The 17,877-nt window shown below is 41.8% G+C and overlaps 1 protein-coding gene across 1 annotated transcript in view; it reads right to left on the bottom strand.

Moving 5' to 3' along the window:
- CEMIP (cell migration inducing hyaluronidase 1) overlaps positions 1-17,877 on the bottom strand; it is a 113,834-nt gene that overhangs the window by 39,043 nt on the left and 56,914 nt on the right. The window contains exons 2-11 of the mRNA XM_075159935.1: positions 17,358-17,465; positions 14,302-14,454; positions 13,479-13,617; positions 12,457-12,693; positions 11,909-12,088; positions 7,760-7,830; positions 6,925-7,020; positions 6,190-6,311; positions 3,868-4,009; positions 2,857-3,048 (exon numbers count right to left, since the gene is read on the bottom strand). Coding sequence (XP_075016036.1) covers positions 2,857-3,048; positions 3,868-4,009; positions 6,190-6,311; positions 6,925-7,020; positions 7,760-7,830; positions 11,909-12,088; positions 12,457-12,693; positions 13,479-13,617; positions 14,302-14,454; positions 17,358-17,433 — 1,408 coding nt within the window. The 5' untranslated portion in view covers positions 17,434-17,465. The remainder of the gene's footprint in view (positions 1-2,856; positions 3,049-3,867; positions 4,010-6,189; positions 6,312-6,924; positions 7,021-7,759; positions 7,831-11,908; positions 12,089-12,456; positions 12,694-13,478; positions 13,618-14,301; positions 14,455-17,357; positions 17,466-17,877) is intronic.

Here is a 17,877-nt window from a genome sequence, read left to right as displayed (position 1 = left end):
TAAACAAAGAGACACTTAAGTAGTTCAGACCTGACATTTAGGTTTTGTTTAAAAAAAAAAGAAAGGAAAGAAAAAAAAAAAGATTAAAATGGAAATAAACCATCATGGGTAGGAATGGTTTTATCATTCATCTTTCAAAGGGCAGACTTTCGGAGTTCTCAGCTGCTAAACTAAACCTCTTAGGAAAATTAGGCCATTCCACTTACTACAAATGACATCCCTCTGAGACCCCGTATATAGATGTATCTGTGTGGAAGTCTTTTTTCAGAAGGAGCAAAGCAATCTTGAATATCTCACATAGGGAAAGGCAGGCAGACATTTACGACAAATGTCTTCTGCACGCAACTGAGAACCTGACGCAGCCACGCAAGCAGCGGCTGCGCAGGGGCTGCTCACCTGCGCTGAGGCCAGAGGCCAGCCCGCTGCTTGCCACAATGTTTGAGCCGCTGGGACAAATAAAGCCCTATTTAACGGTGGGGCGGAAGTCTCACAGGTAATGAATTGAATCCCAACAAGTTTCATCAAAGTCCGCGCTTGATCATGGGAGATTTATACAGGCACGGGCTGTGTGAGCCAAGGGCTCAGCGCACCTGAAAACCCTGCACCGAGGTGCTGCCGCCCCGGCAGGCAGAGCTGTGCAGGCTGCAGGCAGCTGCCGGCATCACGGAGGGGAGCAGGCATGGAGAGCACCCACCCCCTGGCTCATCAGCGCTCCTTATTCTGGCTAATTGTGTGTCATGGCACGGGGCAATGGATGAAGTTACACCATGGCCGGGCATAGAGCAGCTCAGGGACCTCCTGGCTCCTAAAGACAGGGGAGATCTCAGCCTTGCCCAGGTTTTATTTCATCTAGACCAAACGTAAAATCAGGCAGATTATTTTATTTTCTAGTGTGAATGTGCTTTTGTTACAAGAAAGTTGGATGTGATTTTTATGACTGGACCAGATTTTGCCTTGATTTATATAATCAGTGAAATCCCATTGACGTCAATGGAGTTGCCTGGATATAAGTAAGGGCAGACTTTGGCCCTGGTGTTCATGTCATTTGTGGTAATAAAAGGAATGTCCTAATTCTCCTAAAGGGTAATCAGAGACCAAGAGCACGATTACTTTAACAAGTGTTTCCACTGCTTCTTTACTTGATATTCCCATGAACTTTTTTGTTGTTTTTAACTCTTTATTCATTACCTTAAACTAATTTAGTTGCCATTGTTGTAGAAGATAAATGTAATTACATGAATTTCACAGATCCATTAGATTATGGGAAGCCTAAGAGAAATATTCCTATGTCGTCTTTATTTTTACTGACGATCTTCCAAGATCATCTTCATGATGTGACTTGTATCATACTAGTCTGGTACAGTTTTTCCAATAGCTCAAAAGTTGCTCAAGAAAAATATTCAACTTGGATATGTGTCTTTTTTGAAAGTACTAGTCATTTTAAGTCATAAGACTATGATACATTCAAACTGTGAATAACATTTTTCTTGGCTTGATGAACATCTCTCTTTCAGGGCATCCAACAATGAATGGCTAGAGCTCTGTGGGGAGGCAGTTGCCAAAGGAAGTATATTCGTACCGTCCAGAAGATGTTGCATCAGAGATAATGGTGAAGTAGTTCATTTCACAGAACTGAGCAAACTCCCTGGTGCATTGGATGTTCCAAGAGCTCTCATGGTTTCTCAGAAAGATCTTACTGTAAATGCAGACAAAACCTCTGCCTCGAGCAATTGCCACTGTATAAGCAAAAGATAACGTAACATGCGTGATTTGCCACCAGGCAGATGCTGCCTTTGAAATACGGCCTCAGCTGTTACATACTTTTATATTGTAAAATAACTTTTGCTTTTGTAAAGTATAGCAATTAAAAGTTCTTGATCTATTCACAGAAGAGGCAGTTCATGTGGTATTTCCATGCTGTGTTTATCAGTGTGCCAAAATCTAGTTCTAGAAGGAAAGACCACTTCACAGACTCAAGAGGAGATATGAATCTCCCACCCTGGATTTCACTTTTATGCTCATATCGGTAATAGTCTGTGCTTCATCATGGTTACGCTACTTAGTCGGACTTAGTATCCGAAGGTCACTTTACAATCATTAGTCTGCAATGTCTTTTCATCAAAAGCAATTTGTTCTGGATTTGAGCTTGTCACCTTCAAGAGAAAAATGCTGTGGCTCTGCAAAGCTTCCTGCTCTCCCGCTCAGCCTAACTCGGGCAGCACTCTGCCGACTGCATCTCCCCCAGGGCTGTGGCTCAGGACAACTCGCTTGCCACGTGACGCCAGAAATGTTTGGTTAATACATCACCTCTAAGCAATGCCGTCTAGAGACACAGTAAAAAAGAAACAGTAGCTTCAGTAGTACAAAACAGTATTTCTAAAATGTAAGATTACAGTTCTTGTTAAATATAACTTTCTTCGGAAGATAGCCAGCTGCACATTACTTCATAGCCTTACAGTCTCTCACGGTCTGCTCCTGCCCTAGCTCACTCTTCAGATCAGCTGGGCTCATCTCCTGCTTTCTAGGAAGTGATACTTTTTCAAATGCAGTTATGTAAAATTGAATATTTCAAATACATGACCTGTATTTGTTTCTCTTAAATAAATACATCTATTCTATAGTGTGCTTGGGGACAAAAAAATGGAGTCAACTATGAAAAGGGAAGGCAGAAAGGAACCAGGCTCAAGATAGATGGCTTTCAAGCACGAAAGGCGTTACGTTTCCCAAAAGCATCTAAAAACTAGCCATCAAATTCAGGTGCCTTTCAAATCTTTGCAATTCTTAACGGAGTTATCTCAGTGCAAATGACAGGATTTGTGTCCTGCAACACCAGCATGACAAGATGAAGCACCTTACCTGCTACCTTGACCTGGGTGGGTCTGCAGGCTCTGCAGGGCAGCACTTGGAACTCCTCCGCCTGGTACATGGAGTAGTCGGTGCTTGCAACCACCAGCCTGTCTCCGGGTTTCCATGAGCTCACGTCATCCACCAGATTCAGGACCGTGCTGTTCACATTGGTGTCAATGGTTACCGTAAGCTTTGGTTTCACTGAAACGCCAAAATGGATGGGTGGAGAATTCAGTTAATCTTATCAGAAAATGCTTGCTCTTTTTCTTTTTTTTTGCCTGGAACACCACCAAAAATGATGTTTTCCTCATGCAACAAAAAATAGTTAACTCTTCCAAACATGCTTTTTACTAGCTTTGGCTTGGAAAGCAAGCAAACAAGAAAGTGTTTTCCTTTAGTTGCAGGCAGGTGAATTTTCCACTAACCCCAGGACTAAATTTAAATGTAGCTCTTAGTGGCTCATTTTCACCACACCCACTTAGCAGCAGCACTTGTGGGCACTGGGCACTGTTATTTACAGCAGCCAAGTGGTCTTTAATGTAATGACTGTTTTTTCCAGCAAAACAACTGTCTTCTACCCTCCTTTTCCCGCCAGCTGAGCACTGAAGAACCCTAATGACCTGTCTAATGACCAGGTTAGGGACAGCGGTGTCGGAATTAATAACTACAAAACAAAGTATTACTTTCAAAACCTGTTGTCTCCGTACACTCTGATTGACTAATCCTACCTCATCCCAAAATGCTGTAGCAAAAGACAAGATATTTACAGGAAGGGACTTGCCAAGTATTTGCCATAGCCTTGCTGGGTTTTTGAGACACCACCCTGTTGCCTCTGTTAGCGCTCAGGAATTTTTCCTGACATAAATCTTCAGCCGTTTTATCTGTGTTCATGTCAGTAGCCCAGCCGAAGTTTTAGCCTGGGAAATTACTCAAGTTGTTCTTACACCGAACAAGAGCCAGCCATCAGAAGACAGTATTTCTGCTTCTCCCTGGTCTGGCTTTCAAACATGGGGCACATACCAGATCTGCCACACAGGAACCGTACTCTATAGTTCTGGCAGCCCTCGCCCGTCTGGTCCTTGCCGTGGCACAGAAACCTGTAATCATGGCCACTCTTGTAGAAAACCTCCGTTGTTAAATTAGTTCCATCAAGCGTCATTGCCTGGAATGAGAACGGAAATATAAAACAGGTGATACCTCGAGGTGAAGAGATTTCACCAAAACAGCGATGCTGTCAGAAGAGGCTTTTGCTTTGTTTTGGGTGATGCACAACAGTTGTATAACAAAACAGGGTGACTGTTATGTGTACTATCCAGCAGGCACTCCAGCTGGTGCTCAAACACAGCTATTTTATCCGCAAGCTGCATAGATTATTGCTAGGTGCATGCCTTTCTCCTGTATCTATATTAAGACCATGTGCTTTTTTGGAAGGAGTATGCTGAGCTTCACTAACATCTGCCTTGGTGCCCTAGATTTTCTCGTGCTGTCGGTTGGAGGGCAGATGAAAACACTGAACACAGATGCTTGCACCCAAATGAACTCATGGTTTCAAGCCTCTTCACTGCACTCATTTCATTGCTTGTGGCTAGACTATGTCTGAAGCTGGCAGAAGAAAGAGGTGGGGGTCTTACTTCTGCTTTGCATAGATCAGTCTCTGTAAGAAAAAAACAAAGCTGCTCCAATACCCATTGCTCCAAAAGGAAGACAAAGAGGTGGCCTTTTCTCACATGCAAGTACCAGCCTGTAGAGCTGCCTTGAGAAAAAAGGCTGTACCATACCAAGCAGCAGTGTGATATGTAGCTCGGCACTGTCACCCCCCAGGGTCATGCAAAATTTCACAGTCTGGCTCTATAGCTTGCAATTCTCTTGACCCTTTCACAAAAACGTGATGCATTGCATTGGGCAATCCAAATCACACGTCATTTTAACAAGACACCCGGAGATAAGCCATCTTTCAATGAAGGGTCTGATCCTGATTCTCTCACGCAGGCCTTCCTTATTAATGCATACACCCTGCTGCCATGTATAGGATTAGCACCGTCAGCTGAAGGAATGTGCCTCTGGCTGTGCCGTGCTTCTGTTATTATCATTATATCTTCAATTTTCTTGTACGTAGCATAGCTGGAGCAGGCCAGCTGCTATAAATCAGTGTAACTTTATGAAGGCAATGAGCAACACCAGATTACACTACCTGAGGATTTGTTCTAAGATCTGCAGGATAAACTGAAAAATGTTTCTTTTTTAATATACATGGGAAAAAAAATAACTGTCATTTAACAGAAGGTTAAAAAAGTTTGTTTCTTGAACAGAAGAATATCTTTCTTGTTTCTCTTTTAATATGGGTGCTAGAAGGGGCTGTATCATAACAAACATCTGACCCCTGTTTTGAACTAAGTTGTCACTTCTAATATATGTATATGGAAGCAGAAATTAATGTGGATTTGCTAAGACCTGGCAGAAAATTATAGGGCAGTTTTTTCCTCTCTGTTCAAGAGGAGATTCTTTATACCATCTAGCCTGGAAACTTTCACTCATACTGTCAGCATTCCCATTTACTTCAATAGCCGCATTCTTGTGAATAAGGACAACTCCACTGGTTCAGAGTACGCAGGAACCTTAGGTTCAGCCTCTCACATATATGAAGTATTTTATTGTCTTTTGCTAGGCGATGCTTCTACTGTAGTTGTTTTACCAGGTAGACAGATAAAGTATACGGTGAACATATGCAAAAAAAAAGCTTGGTTTTTTGCCCTTCTTTTTCTTGTCCTTAAAGAGGCTTTTGCAGTCTCAGAAAAGGTATATGATTTCTCCTCAGCATGCTGGCCCGATGGCATAATTATAATGTTTAGCCCCAAATAGAATTCACATTTCTTTCCACAGAGAAAAAACAATTGATTCCAAGAAATAGCGGCAAGCTCACCGATATTTTTTCGTACTACAGCTGGTAGCTTTACCATCTCGTTACATTTTGTGATTAATTTTTTAGGTAGGGTCCATTCTGGGACCATCTAAAAACTTTGAAATTCTCATGTGTTTTTTCGTTTTAGTCTTCCAGCAGGGAACCACATATTTCATGACAGCATCTGTGCTGTCCATGACCCCATCTGTACTCCTTTTCATGCCAGAAGCCAGAATTTACTGAAAGGAGCTCAATTCTATAAACTTTTGTCTCAGAATGATACAAGGCTGGATACCAGATCTTGTTGGTTACATATTAGAGCAGTAAAATAATTAGTGTCTTTTATTTAGAAACAAAAATTACTGACAAGCACAATTATTTTGGGATTCAGTGTCAGTCCGAAGAGGACTTGCCCCTCTAAAGCGAGTGGTAAGCTAGCCTACCTGGATGTCAATGGGTTGCCTACAGATTTTATCAGGATGAGCAGCTTTGAAGTCAGAAAGCTTCTCCATGTCCTTAGATCTCGCTTTATCAGGCTTCTCAAACCACTCTGTCCATTCTACATCTGAAGACAAGTGCAAACAAGAAAAGTCATTTGAAAGTCAAGCTTAATGAATGCAGCAAAAATGCATGAAACATAATATGATCTCAGATATCATTCACAAGTTTCTTCACTGATGATCTGATTCCTGCCTCTTCCTGCCAGTCTGTCAGCCACTTTTAATGATGCCGTGAAGTGTAACCAGCCAAGGGAGAGCAGAGTTATTAAAAGCTACATAATTGGAGTATGCAGTATGAGCATTATTAATAGGTATGGATTTTGGATCTGCGTCCTCCTTAGCTGCCTTTTCTGATCTTCAGATCAAGTTACGACCAGTTACTGTATGTTGTCTGAAACATGGACATGATGACTATGCAATCAAAAGAAGAGGTTGTGTGTGATCTCTTAGATCATAAGAGATGGAATTTCATACCCAGTGCAGTAAAGGAAAGAGGATCCCAGTTATTCAGAGTCCTGGAGACAATTGGGGAAAGAATCTGTGCGTGTTCTTCACTTGGGTTAGCAGCGACGTAAATAGCAGCTAGCAAGTCCACTCTTCCCAAATGGAAAAGTATTGCAATAAAAAGGATGATTCACCCTATTTGTCGACTGTCTAAAGGGCACGCAGACCTCTTACCTTGAACCCACTCACTAGTCGAAGAGATGTTAAAATGTTCTCCATTCTCAGCTTTGAATAGTTTGAATACTTTGGCCACAGCTGACCCTTTGTGACCTGTAAAAACCAAACATTGGTAAATTCACTGAACGCAATCGATAGAAGTCAGAACTGAAAAGGTAATGGTCCGTGTGTGTGTTTGCATATTTTGGCCACATTATCCAGAATTAGCCCTGCACAGCTTCCAGAAAAATTTACTGATCTGGGAATGAGGCTTCAGACACTTTTATAACTGCCTGGACAATCACAAGGAAAAATCTTCAAAAATCAAGAGAGGATAAAAAAAAAAAAAGATTTGTAATATATTGCTATTTTTATTTGCTGTTGTAGCAAGCCATGTTGTTAGCTGCTCTTGAAAATATCATGGAAAGACACAGCCTCAAAAGTCTTCAGCTTGCAAGAAAATGGTTTTGCAGGAGTATTTGAGGCTACCAATGCAGGATACACTGATTAAATTTTCAGCTGGTGTGAACGGGGTTTCTTCCATAGCTTTGTGTCAAAGAGAGGTAGAGACTGAGCTCAACAGAGTTACATGAATTTACATTGGTGCAGGAACTCACCTTTTATCTCAGGGTTTGGATAACCTAGGTTATCCGCACTCAGCTGCTTCAGCTGCGTTAATGGGAGGAAACAATATATACAGGGAGCATTCAATTAAATATGTCCAACCATCAATTGCTCGCAGCTTTGATGTAATGCAGTGTCAAGTGAAAACACCATTGACCAAATTAATCTCAGCCGTAACTCCAATAACTTCCAGAGATAATGTCAAGCCAGCATTTTGTGCATTAATTACCTTGATATTCAATGTGGTCTTCAACAGAAGAGGAGGGATTTCCTTTAACAGTAATAAAACTCCATGGGTGCCTGGAAAATGAAAATGAGAAATTATCAAGCTATGTCATGTATGAGATGCATATTTTTTATAGCACAATGTTCTTGCATTTCTCAGGAGCATCATATTCAAAACAGTCTGATTAGTGTGACAGGCAGCTTAGGTAATATTAAAAATACCTTCACACTATATTTCTTCAGTAAATTTATCAAAAGAGGAAGAAGTCTGAAGACAAATCCCCACTTAATACACTCCTCTAACAAGTGTGTTTCTCTTTTAAATGCGTGTTTAAAGAGGCTTGTGTATGACAAACCGAAGGGACACCGGCAACTCCTTGGGAAGCCTGAAAATCTTTCTTGTGTGTGTGTGCACTAAAGAATATGAAAAGAGGCCACTTCTGCTTAAACAAATTTAGCTCATGCTGAAACCTTGTGCATTATAATTGTCTTTGGAATGACCCATGAGAATTTCTAATAGACAGACCGGCTGGCAAAGGGCAATAAAAAATACCTAGATAGTCTCTGGATATCTAGTTTCCTCATTTTGAACATTGAGCAGGGATAAAGGTTTATGAGTCTGAATTGTCTGTTCAAACCTGATCCTATGTCAGAAGTAAGTTCATTACCGCCTGATGGTTATTGGTTGGGTAGGTTCAATAGCTATCAGCAACACTGAAAAATGACCACACGGATGAGTAAGCGCAATGGAGACGGAGACTAAAGTGCCTCCAACCTTGGAGGTGAACCCAATTAGTGGGGGTCAGGAGGGAGTTTTATCTTCGAAATAGGAGTAGTTCAGGCATATCTGCTCTTAATGACTAACAGAATAACAAATATGCTTTTAGGGTGGTAGGGAGACGGTCACCCTTACCCTGAATTTAGCAAACAGTCCCACAGATTAAATCATGTCTCTATAGGTATAAATACCCAGGGATTTCAATTGCATCAAGGTTCACCCTTGAGTCTTGCAGGTCACCTTACATTTACCATCTGCTGGTATAAGTGAAGTTATAAACCACTCTGGGACTTCAGAAGAAAACATATGCAGACATTGACAGATAGCCACTAAAACATGCACAAATCACCACTGGCGTGAGCTGGGCTTTGCTGGGATTCACAGCCCCGGGCTTTGGGGTCGGCAGGAGCAGGCTCTGGGGAGCACCGGTGCACCCTGTGCCGTGCCAGGGCCCCAGGCACGCACCGGGCAGGGCTCCTCAAGGGGCGGCAGTCCCAGCGGCGTGTCCTCGGCCCCAGCACAGGACACGCTCAGCGGAAGCTGCCAGCACAACTGCCTCGGGAGCCTGCCAGCGAGCCAGATGCTCCTGCTGGAAAAATTGCCTGTGCGCCAACTGCCGAAGGCACTGCCGGGCTGTGATCTCCATCCAGGGAGAGAAGGGGGATGGGGCAGGAAGGACACTTTATCACTCAGCAGGCAAGATACATTTTCTTTTAAATTATTATTATTTTTTTGGTCATCAAATTTGAAACAAATGACAAAAAAGATGATGGCCCCAAAATAATCTGAATAATAATCTAAAGAATAAGAAGCTAGCTAGTTCTGCAACTCAAGGTTTGGCCCAATTTCGTATGTTAAAATACTCATTTCTCCCAGTTATTTTATCACTAAAAACAGTTTTAGTCATTCAACCCTAATACATAAGGACACATGCAATCTGTTTGAGCTATATGAAATGTAGGGATCAGTAAATCCAGAGCCAAATCAGTGATATTTGGGTGGGATTCCAAAGAGAACAACTGTGTCATCAAGCACTGAAAGGCTTTCTTTTAATTTATGAGTAGAAGGGTAAAAAAAAAAGCTCATGCTTAAAAGAGCAAACTCACTTTTCAAAAAGACTACAATAGAGAAGGAATGCAAGATTTTCCTTTCATTCCTAATGTTCTGGACTCAGCAAATAGGCAACTGAAAGAGATGCCAGGAGCACAGAAACATTTTGGATAGATCAACATTGCTCTTTGGCTCTTCTACAGCAAGAGGGAGTTGCACAACTTTACAATCTGGCTGAATATGGAGCAATTGGAGATAGACAGGAATTTGTCCATATAAGCTCTTCTGGTGGTCACCACCCCAGCCAGAAAACAACCCAGTCTGTGGCTGAATAGCCTGACTCAAGTGGCACCTCACAAAAATGTGAAATAGAAATTTCCTAAGCCAAATTACTACCTGGGGCTTACACCGTGATTGTCTCAGGGATGCCCATGGTCAGCCCCAGCCATCAGCAGGGAGCTGAGAAGATCTGACAACCAGGATTCAGCGGGACCGGCCAGCAAACCCCAAGAGCCGGGCAGTGAGCGGTGAGAGCGTGTACATGGGCATGATGGAATGAAAAATCCATCCACTCTCCTCTGTCAGAGCCTTCCTTTGCCATATGGGTTAAAGTATGTACACATGTGGGTAATTTTCTCATCGCCAAAATTTTTTTTAAGATCTTCCAAAAATTTCTGAAAAGCACCTGTCAGGTATATGCATCCGTATTCATAGTTATAGATGTGTCTGAAACACAAACCAATATGTCTAAATCTTGCTACACTAAAGTGAAGTGGAAGTTCAATTTGTATAAGGAGAAAACCTTGGATACATCTGACAAAGTTGTCTGTCTTCCACTCTGCCATCTAACTGCCTTTGTAAATCTGGATCCAGCTGCCATCCAGACAATGTTTGTTTTGGAAGCTGAAGTTGATGAACTCAAACGCTGAGAACACTCCTAAAAATACAGTCTTTTAAATAATGCACCAAGATGCAGGTATTTTTCCACATACCAGTAGGTGGGTGGGAGATAATATTTACCAATTACTACCACATTATGGTACCCACAATGTCCCTATTATTTATATAAGGAAATATTGTGGTATTTCAGATAACAGCATGGCAAGGATTAGCTTTTTGACTGCAAACAATAGCAATGTTGAAAGTCACACATCCATGCATGAATTTCTATGGTATTTCCATTATAAGCACAAGGCAAAGAAGTGAGAAACTAGCATTAAAACACCACAGCAGCCTAAAAACATCAAGTGCAATTTACTTTTATAAACATATGCAAAACCCATCAATTTCTTCCTGTTGCACAACTGGAAAAAAAAAGTATAATATTCAAAAATCTTTCTCTGTTTCAGTCTTTGAAAAGAAACCCAGCAGGCTACTGGGCTTTAATATGGGGTCTGCATATTTGAGAGCAAGCATTGCACTGATGGAAATAGCCTGGTTTTGGAGACTATTTCTCCAGCCTTGGTTGATTCTTTGAAATGTGTTATCTGGTGCACGAGAGCCCCTGTAATATTTGACACAACCTCTTAATCAACCACCCCAAATCTTACTCCATCTGCACGTGCCCAGCTGACACTTGTCTGTTCCCACAGACTGCTGTATTGGCTCATTTCTCCCTACAAGGCAGAGTTTTTTTCGTGTTCTGCAGTGACCCTCTTAGTGCCTGCACAGACTGTAGTCCCCAGAGGGACAAACATCCTCTTAAAGAAAAAAGCCTCCATAAATTCAGATAAACACAAAAAATATAATGGCTACAGTTGGGTAAATAACAAATATTCTCAACAGTGTGTGTGCCAACATAGACACTGTATTGGCCACAGAAGTATTTACAGTCCACAGCATAAATTCATGCATGCTAAATTTCTGTGCTGCATGAGTCCCCGAATATGTATTGGACAAGCTGAAGAATATGCTGTATGCATGTCTACATGTACCTAACCAGGGTTACATGGCTATTATTCTACCCTCCTTAATGTTCAGCCCATCCAATCCACTGTGTGTATGTAAAAATGCTTCTTTAATCTTTGGGGGATGGCTTAAAAATAAATTGGAATAAGTAACTTGTGGGAACAATATCTTGGAAAAACATATTTTTTAATGTGAATCATATGCTATTCCTCAATCTGCTAATAAAAATACCCAATATAGACACTGAGTGCATCTTAAACTATCTAATTAACTGCTAAAACTTCACATTGAGAAGTTTCCCTCTTTTTTTTTTCCATGTGAAAGAACTTTGTGCCTTTGAGAGAGTGGAATTATTTGGACATCTCAGGAACATAATAAAGCCTCTGTGCTGGGAGAACTGGCAGGACTGGCACATACCTAAACCCAAGGTGGAGGAAATGCTTGCTGCCCAGTTTGGTCATTGCTTTCCTGGCTGAGTCGTCCAAGTTTCTAGATCCTTCATCGTTCACAGCAACTGACAGGATCATGCCATTCGCAACTCTGCCCAAGTACTGGGCAAGACGTATGCTTTCCTCTTTCGCTCTGTAGGTATCAAACCTGAAGTGATAAAAACACCCGAAAACATTTACTTCACTGAGCATCGCAGCTTTACATACTGAAAAGCAAGTGCTATAAAGAAATAGCTCTTGTATTGTTTACAGTAATTGTTTTCCCGTTGCAAAAGCACATGTCTGACAGGGTGTATTAGGGGTTTCTGTTAAGCCGAATTCATTAAACTCTAGTTGACAGAATAGCAAGGTGGTAACACTGCTCACTCTTTGGTTTTGGAGATTACTGATCTAGAAAGAATTGTATATACATGCAATAACACCCATTTGAACAAGATGCTAAAATGTGTGTTTCTGAGCTTGCTGAGATGCTGTCCCCAACCATCTTCACATCTAGACAGTTGAAAAGTCACTCACCGATCTGAATGGACAACTGCTCCTGTCTTTGGGTCAATAACATGGACAATGACACCCCGATGGCCCCAGCTCCTTTCAAAGTAATATCCACCTTCTTCCATGCCACCAGGATGAAGAGTTTTGTTTAAGAAAGTCCAGGACAGCTTTTTCTTGCCATGGATCTCAAGAGTGCCACCCTTACTTACTCCAAGATACTTCTGCCCAAAGTAGGGATTCGGCTGGCTGCCGTCATCCGCTCTGCAGCAGGAAGGAAGGAAACGAACCAGTTTGGGGTTTGTATCTGACAGTCAAGGAGCCTCTCCCCTTGTCCTTCTATGGCCCGAGGAGAGAAGTGTCATGATTTGCAACGCATTTCTTTCAACTTTAAGAATCAGCAACTGCCCACATTGTACAGAAAATAAATTATTTGAAATAATACTAGCAACTACTGAAGACCAGCAGCAATCTGGAACTCAGATTATATATGTTAGATTCATTACCTCCAGGCCAGAGGAGACCTGAAGCCCAGGCTGAACGACATGTTTGTGTTTTTAAATTCTGGAGAAAGTTAGGACCCTAAACAGGAGCTAGGATGTCTAGTGGTTGTTAAATATGAGTTTAACATCCTTGAAAACCTAAGAGATCCTGTAGCAATCTGCAGGACATACATGTATTATCCTTTGGCTCACCACTCTCATGCAGAAAGAAAGGACCTTTAGGGAGGAGAATTTTCAGAATAAAAGAACGCTTCAGGCTTTAAGTCTATTCTAGAAAATCAGCTTGAGTGGTGGCAAGTGGCAAGGTGCATGCTGATTTTCTGGCATGCCCAAATATGTTCATCTCCAGCAGTATTTGAAACCAGACCCAAAACTGCATCAATTTTTTACAGGGCATTTAAATTTTTTAAGAAGCTACTGAACTTTCCACAGGGCACTGATGATGAGTATATCTGAGAAAATGTAATTTTAAGGTATATTTTGTTCCCAGTTGTGGAAGAGAGATCCTAGAAAGTTCTAAGATAATATTTCATTGTGCATACGTACCGCCCATATAAGATGATAACCACATTGCTTTGGTAAGGGCACATCTCACTGCCGATATGTAACTCTCCATCATTTTCAATAAGTATATGTCTAGTACGCAAAATTATAGGCTGCACGTTGTCTTTAATGACCAGTTTTCCTATGTAGAAAAGGTTATGAAATTTGCTTTAACACAGAGCAGCTCATCAGAGGTTGTGATACCATTGTGCTAAACCCAGTGCTGGGCTCTCATCTCAATTTTTGAAAAATTCTGCCCATCCTCCCCAAAACAGCTGTCAATACAAATCCTAAAAACATTACATGTTTTTTATTCAGTCCAATTCTTGAAGAATGCAATTAAGATTTGTGTGGAAGAGGACTTATTCGAAACTGAGACAGAAATTTAGAGTTAGGATGAATAAAAGCTATTCATGCTAGCAGCCACCAGCAACACTATGACTCTGTCCTTAGAGACAAAGAGGCACATATGTGTCTGCCCTGTCCTGAGACCCTGAGAAAACAACTATTGCAGAATGATGTTATCAGGACAATGACTTAGTAAAAAAATGTTTTTGAAGCAAATCACAGAAGTAGAACTAATGAGTATACTGAGGCACTTTTGTAAATTCTCCAGAAAGGACATCAAATATGTTGATTATAATGGCTAAGGAACTGATAGCATCTCAGCTACCATCCACCCTTGCACCGAATTAAAGCTGGGTTTGTCCGGTAGCCACCCAGTTCTCAGCAAGAAGCAGAAAGCTCTCCCAGTGTGAGACAGAGTGATTTAAATAGCCACAGTGGAAAGCACACCTCTCCCAGCCTCGCCACCAGCAGGTTTTACCTCCATCGGTGATGTGGATAGAGTGGACAGTCGCAGAAGAAGCGAGAAGGAGCTTCCTGCCATTACGGATTTCAATGCGGTTTTCTTCGTTGTGACCTGGGTTCCAGTTTTCTAACTCAGGATCCTTATCAGGACATGAGACAGCTGCTTCTGCTGGGTAGAGATGGAGAGGGAAGACAATTACCATTTGTTCAGTGCAAGACAGAAAGTTCCATATCTGGGCGTCATTCTTGGTATCCCCCTTTCCTGACTCCCTGGAACACGGTAATATCTCAGTGCAGCAGAGTACATGTGGGTCACGGCCAAAGGAAAACAAACAACAGCTTAAGCTGTATGGTTTTCTGTTTTCTGGAAGCATGGAAAAAGCCGCTACCTGATGCAAAGGAGCCTTGCGAGGGACGCAGTTTCCAGAAAACTATCGAGAAGATGCTGTAACTGAGCCCTTCCTGCAGTGACACTCAGCTCCGTTCATACCATCCAGACACAAAGGCCAGGGAAGATGTTGATGAAGGGATAAAACAACTACTACCTTTAAAAATGCCCGCAAAATACCGGTAGGCTTTGAAAAGCTTTGTTTAATGTAAAGATGTTAATATATGTTTGCATACTGTGTTTTCACTGGAGATGGAAAGTAAAAGTGCTCAAACTAACATGAAAACACCAAGCACCAAGGAATTACCAGTCCACCCAATAACAGAGAGCAACAGGAATCTCACAGGAGAGAGACTCTGGGTTTGTGAACTTTTCCAGGCAGAAGCAACAAGGATTCATTCGCTTTGGGTTCACACATCACCAGTCCCCACACACAAATTTGATTACGGACTGCCATGACGTGTTAGTCTAAATGGCTCTCACACCAAATCCAAGAGTCTCATGTTGTAAGTATTTACTTAAGATAAAATATTTCCCTGATATAATCTCACTCGACATGTGAGCCTCACATCTTACTCTAATCAACAAAACCGCGAGTGCGAGAGTCCCATGTGTGATGCATATTTTCTGAGGGTAGAAACCTTTCTAATCCTAGGAAGCTGAGGTCAGTGGAAGTTTGAACAATGAGCCCTTTGCCATGAGAAAGGGTTGGGAGTTCTCATCAACTCTCCAGTTTTTATCCTTTGAAACAAAAACACCATAGGAAACCTACAGGATCCACAAATCAATGATAATAGACATGGGATAAAGACCTTGACTTCAGCAGGGTTATGTCTCTAGCACCTAGTATAGTAAAGTTGGGTGGTTTTTGCCCCACAGATACTAATGCATTCAGTTAATGGAAAGGACAACGGTGTGAATCCATGCAAGGAAACAAGTCCCGGTGCTGGTGTCGTTGACAGCGAGCTGTTGTGTGCTGCCACTGTGAAACTTGAGAGACATCTGTAATTCCACAGCAACAGAAACAAAATCTGTCCATCTGCATTCAGTTTCCTCTCAGATTCCTCCACCAGCTTCATGTCTTAAGAAAACAATAGAATTGGACCAGCCACTGCCTTCATGTCTCCAGAGACCCATTAAATACCAGCTATGCAAGGTAAGCAAGGGACATTTCATGTGGGCAACATATGCCTTGGCTCTCTGCAAACTTTTTCCATATACATGAAGTGATCAAATCAGAGAGGGCTAATAACCTACCAGGTAGCAAGTCAAATACTGATAAACATCCAGGGCCTGATTTTGACTTGTGCCAGCTGAAAACTGCAAGGTATCAGTAATGTCAGAGGCACTTTTCCCAATTTACAGTAATTGAGGAAAATAAGAAGGAGTTTCTGGATTCCTACCAGAAGACACACAGAATTAATAAGAGTTGGAAAAGAAAAATACTTCAGGCAGGAAATGGGACTTGCATTGTAAATAGATGTTCAAATATAATTGTAATAAACACTGACAACAAATTAAAAAAATGAGCTGTTATTCCCATAGGAATAAGGATAATAGAAAAATTTGCTCATGATGAGAAGCTAAATAAACCAAAAGAATTGATTCAAATATAGAGGTATAATTTGTCAATGAGATTAAGTGGATAGGATAAAAGCTTGTTCATTTTTCCATTTACTTGGCTATGCTAGCGTCCAAAAGAGCTTCCTGCAGTCTCAAAAGATGACTTGTGCCCTCAAAATTCATTATTTAGAAACAGAGGTAGACAGTGAAGCCTAAGGGGAAATCAAGAGGAATTTACACTGGTGTTTGGGATGACAATCGGCAAAAGTCAACACAATTCAGAACAAAGGACCCAAATTCCCAATTTCAGTAACTAATTCCTACCAGAGAGCAGTAACCGTGCACAGCACCCGCATCCGCTGCGCCAAGGACACCGGAGGGCTGAGCATCTTCTGCCAGCTGGTCCAGCTACCTTGCCAGCTTGTACTATTACTCTCATTGTCATTTTTTAAATAAGAGCGCAACTTCCACCCAGCACAAGAATTGACTGAATGTTTTGCTTCTTGACCAAAAGGGCCTGAACATGTCAATGAAACGTCGCTTCATGCAGCTGCAGCGTTAGGGGCAAGACATACGGTCTCTTTGTTTTAAACAAATACAAACCCTCAGATTAGCTCTATTTAGAATATGTATATGCAGCTTCCGTTTTCCCCCCTCCCTAACCACTTAGGAAGAGGACTGCTAGGAAGAGACAAAACCCAAGGGGCAGGGATGTCCCAGCCCAGAGCTTTTTGCTCTCCACATCTGGGCTTGGGCAACGCAGCAAAATGCTCGGCTCCATCTCCCACAGCCACAGCTATTAGGACCTGAGGTTTCTTTTGTTATTTCTTTGTGGCAGTTTGTTGGATTTGGGTTTGTTTTTAAGAACGCGTGGCAGAGTCTGAGAGATTCCTGAGGGTACTTTCACCTGCTCAGAAATTTCAGCCTTTGCCACTCCAGCTGCCCTCGATCGCGAGTATTGGCACATCAGAAAACTGCTTTTCTCCCAAGTTTTCTCACTCTGTCCTTGACTCTTCTTATATGAAGAAGAGTGAAAAGCTGCTCAATCTAAACCAGCAATGTCTTTATTTAAAAATAGTGTTACAAACAATGCCCTTTTTCTGCATGGCAGGAAAACTTACCTGTACTTACAGAAGAGATTACAAACAGAAGAAAAATGAAGTTTTTGGCCAGATACTTGGAGGTAGGTAGAGCCATTCTTCAGGATTTTTAATTCTCTGGCTGGATACCTGTGAAGAAAGAATATCAAGCAAATGTCACTTTTTTTTTTTCCAGCTCATGCAAAAACCATTCACTGCACAAAAAAGGTTATATCCAGCTTTATGCCAGCCCACACCCGCTCCCATTCAGCTCTATGACCGAGAACACCTTCACGCTGCTTCGGGACCAGCCCAAACAGAGCAAGAAACCAAGGGTAGCTGCTCACCCTTCATTTGGTTTAGGATAAACCCTCTTGGGAATCCAAATAGACACTCAGAAAGCAACCACCTGATGTAACCAAAAACGCCTTAGGAATGCAGTATGAACACATCCAGTGTCAAGACTCTCTAGGGCTGAATATTCACATGGGCAAAAAAGTAATGAAACACAACAGAGGCGGCATTTGCGGAGTGACAAATTTCCATGACGTAACCTCTCGAT

The sequence above is a fragment of the Calonectris borealis genome, chromosome 11 (genome assembly GCF_964195595.1).
Source record: "Calonectris borealis chromosome 11, bCalBor7.hap1.2, whole genome shotgun sequence".
Lineage (NCBI taxonomy): Eukaryota > Metazoa > Chordata > Aves > Procellariiformes > Procellariidae > Calonectris > Calonectris borealis.
The sequence above is the reverse complement of the archived record's forward strand: the minus strand, read 5'-3'. Positions and strand labels throughout refer to the sequence as shown.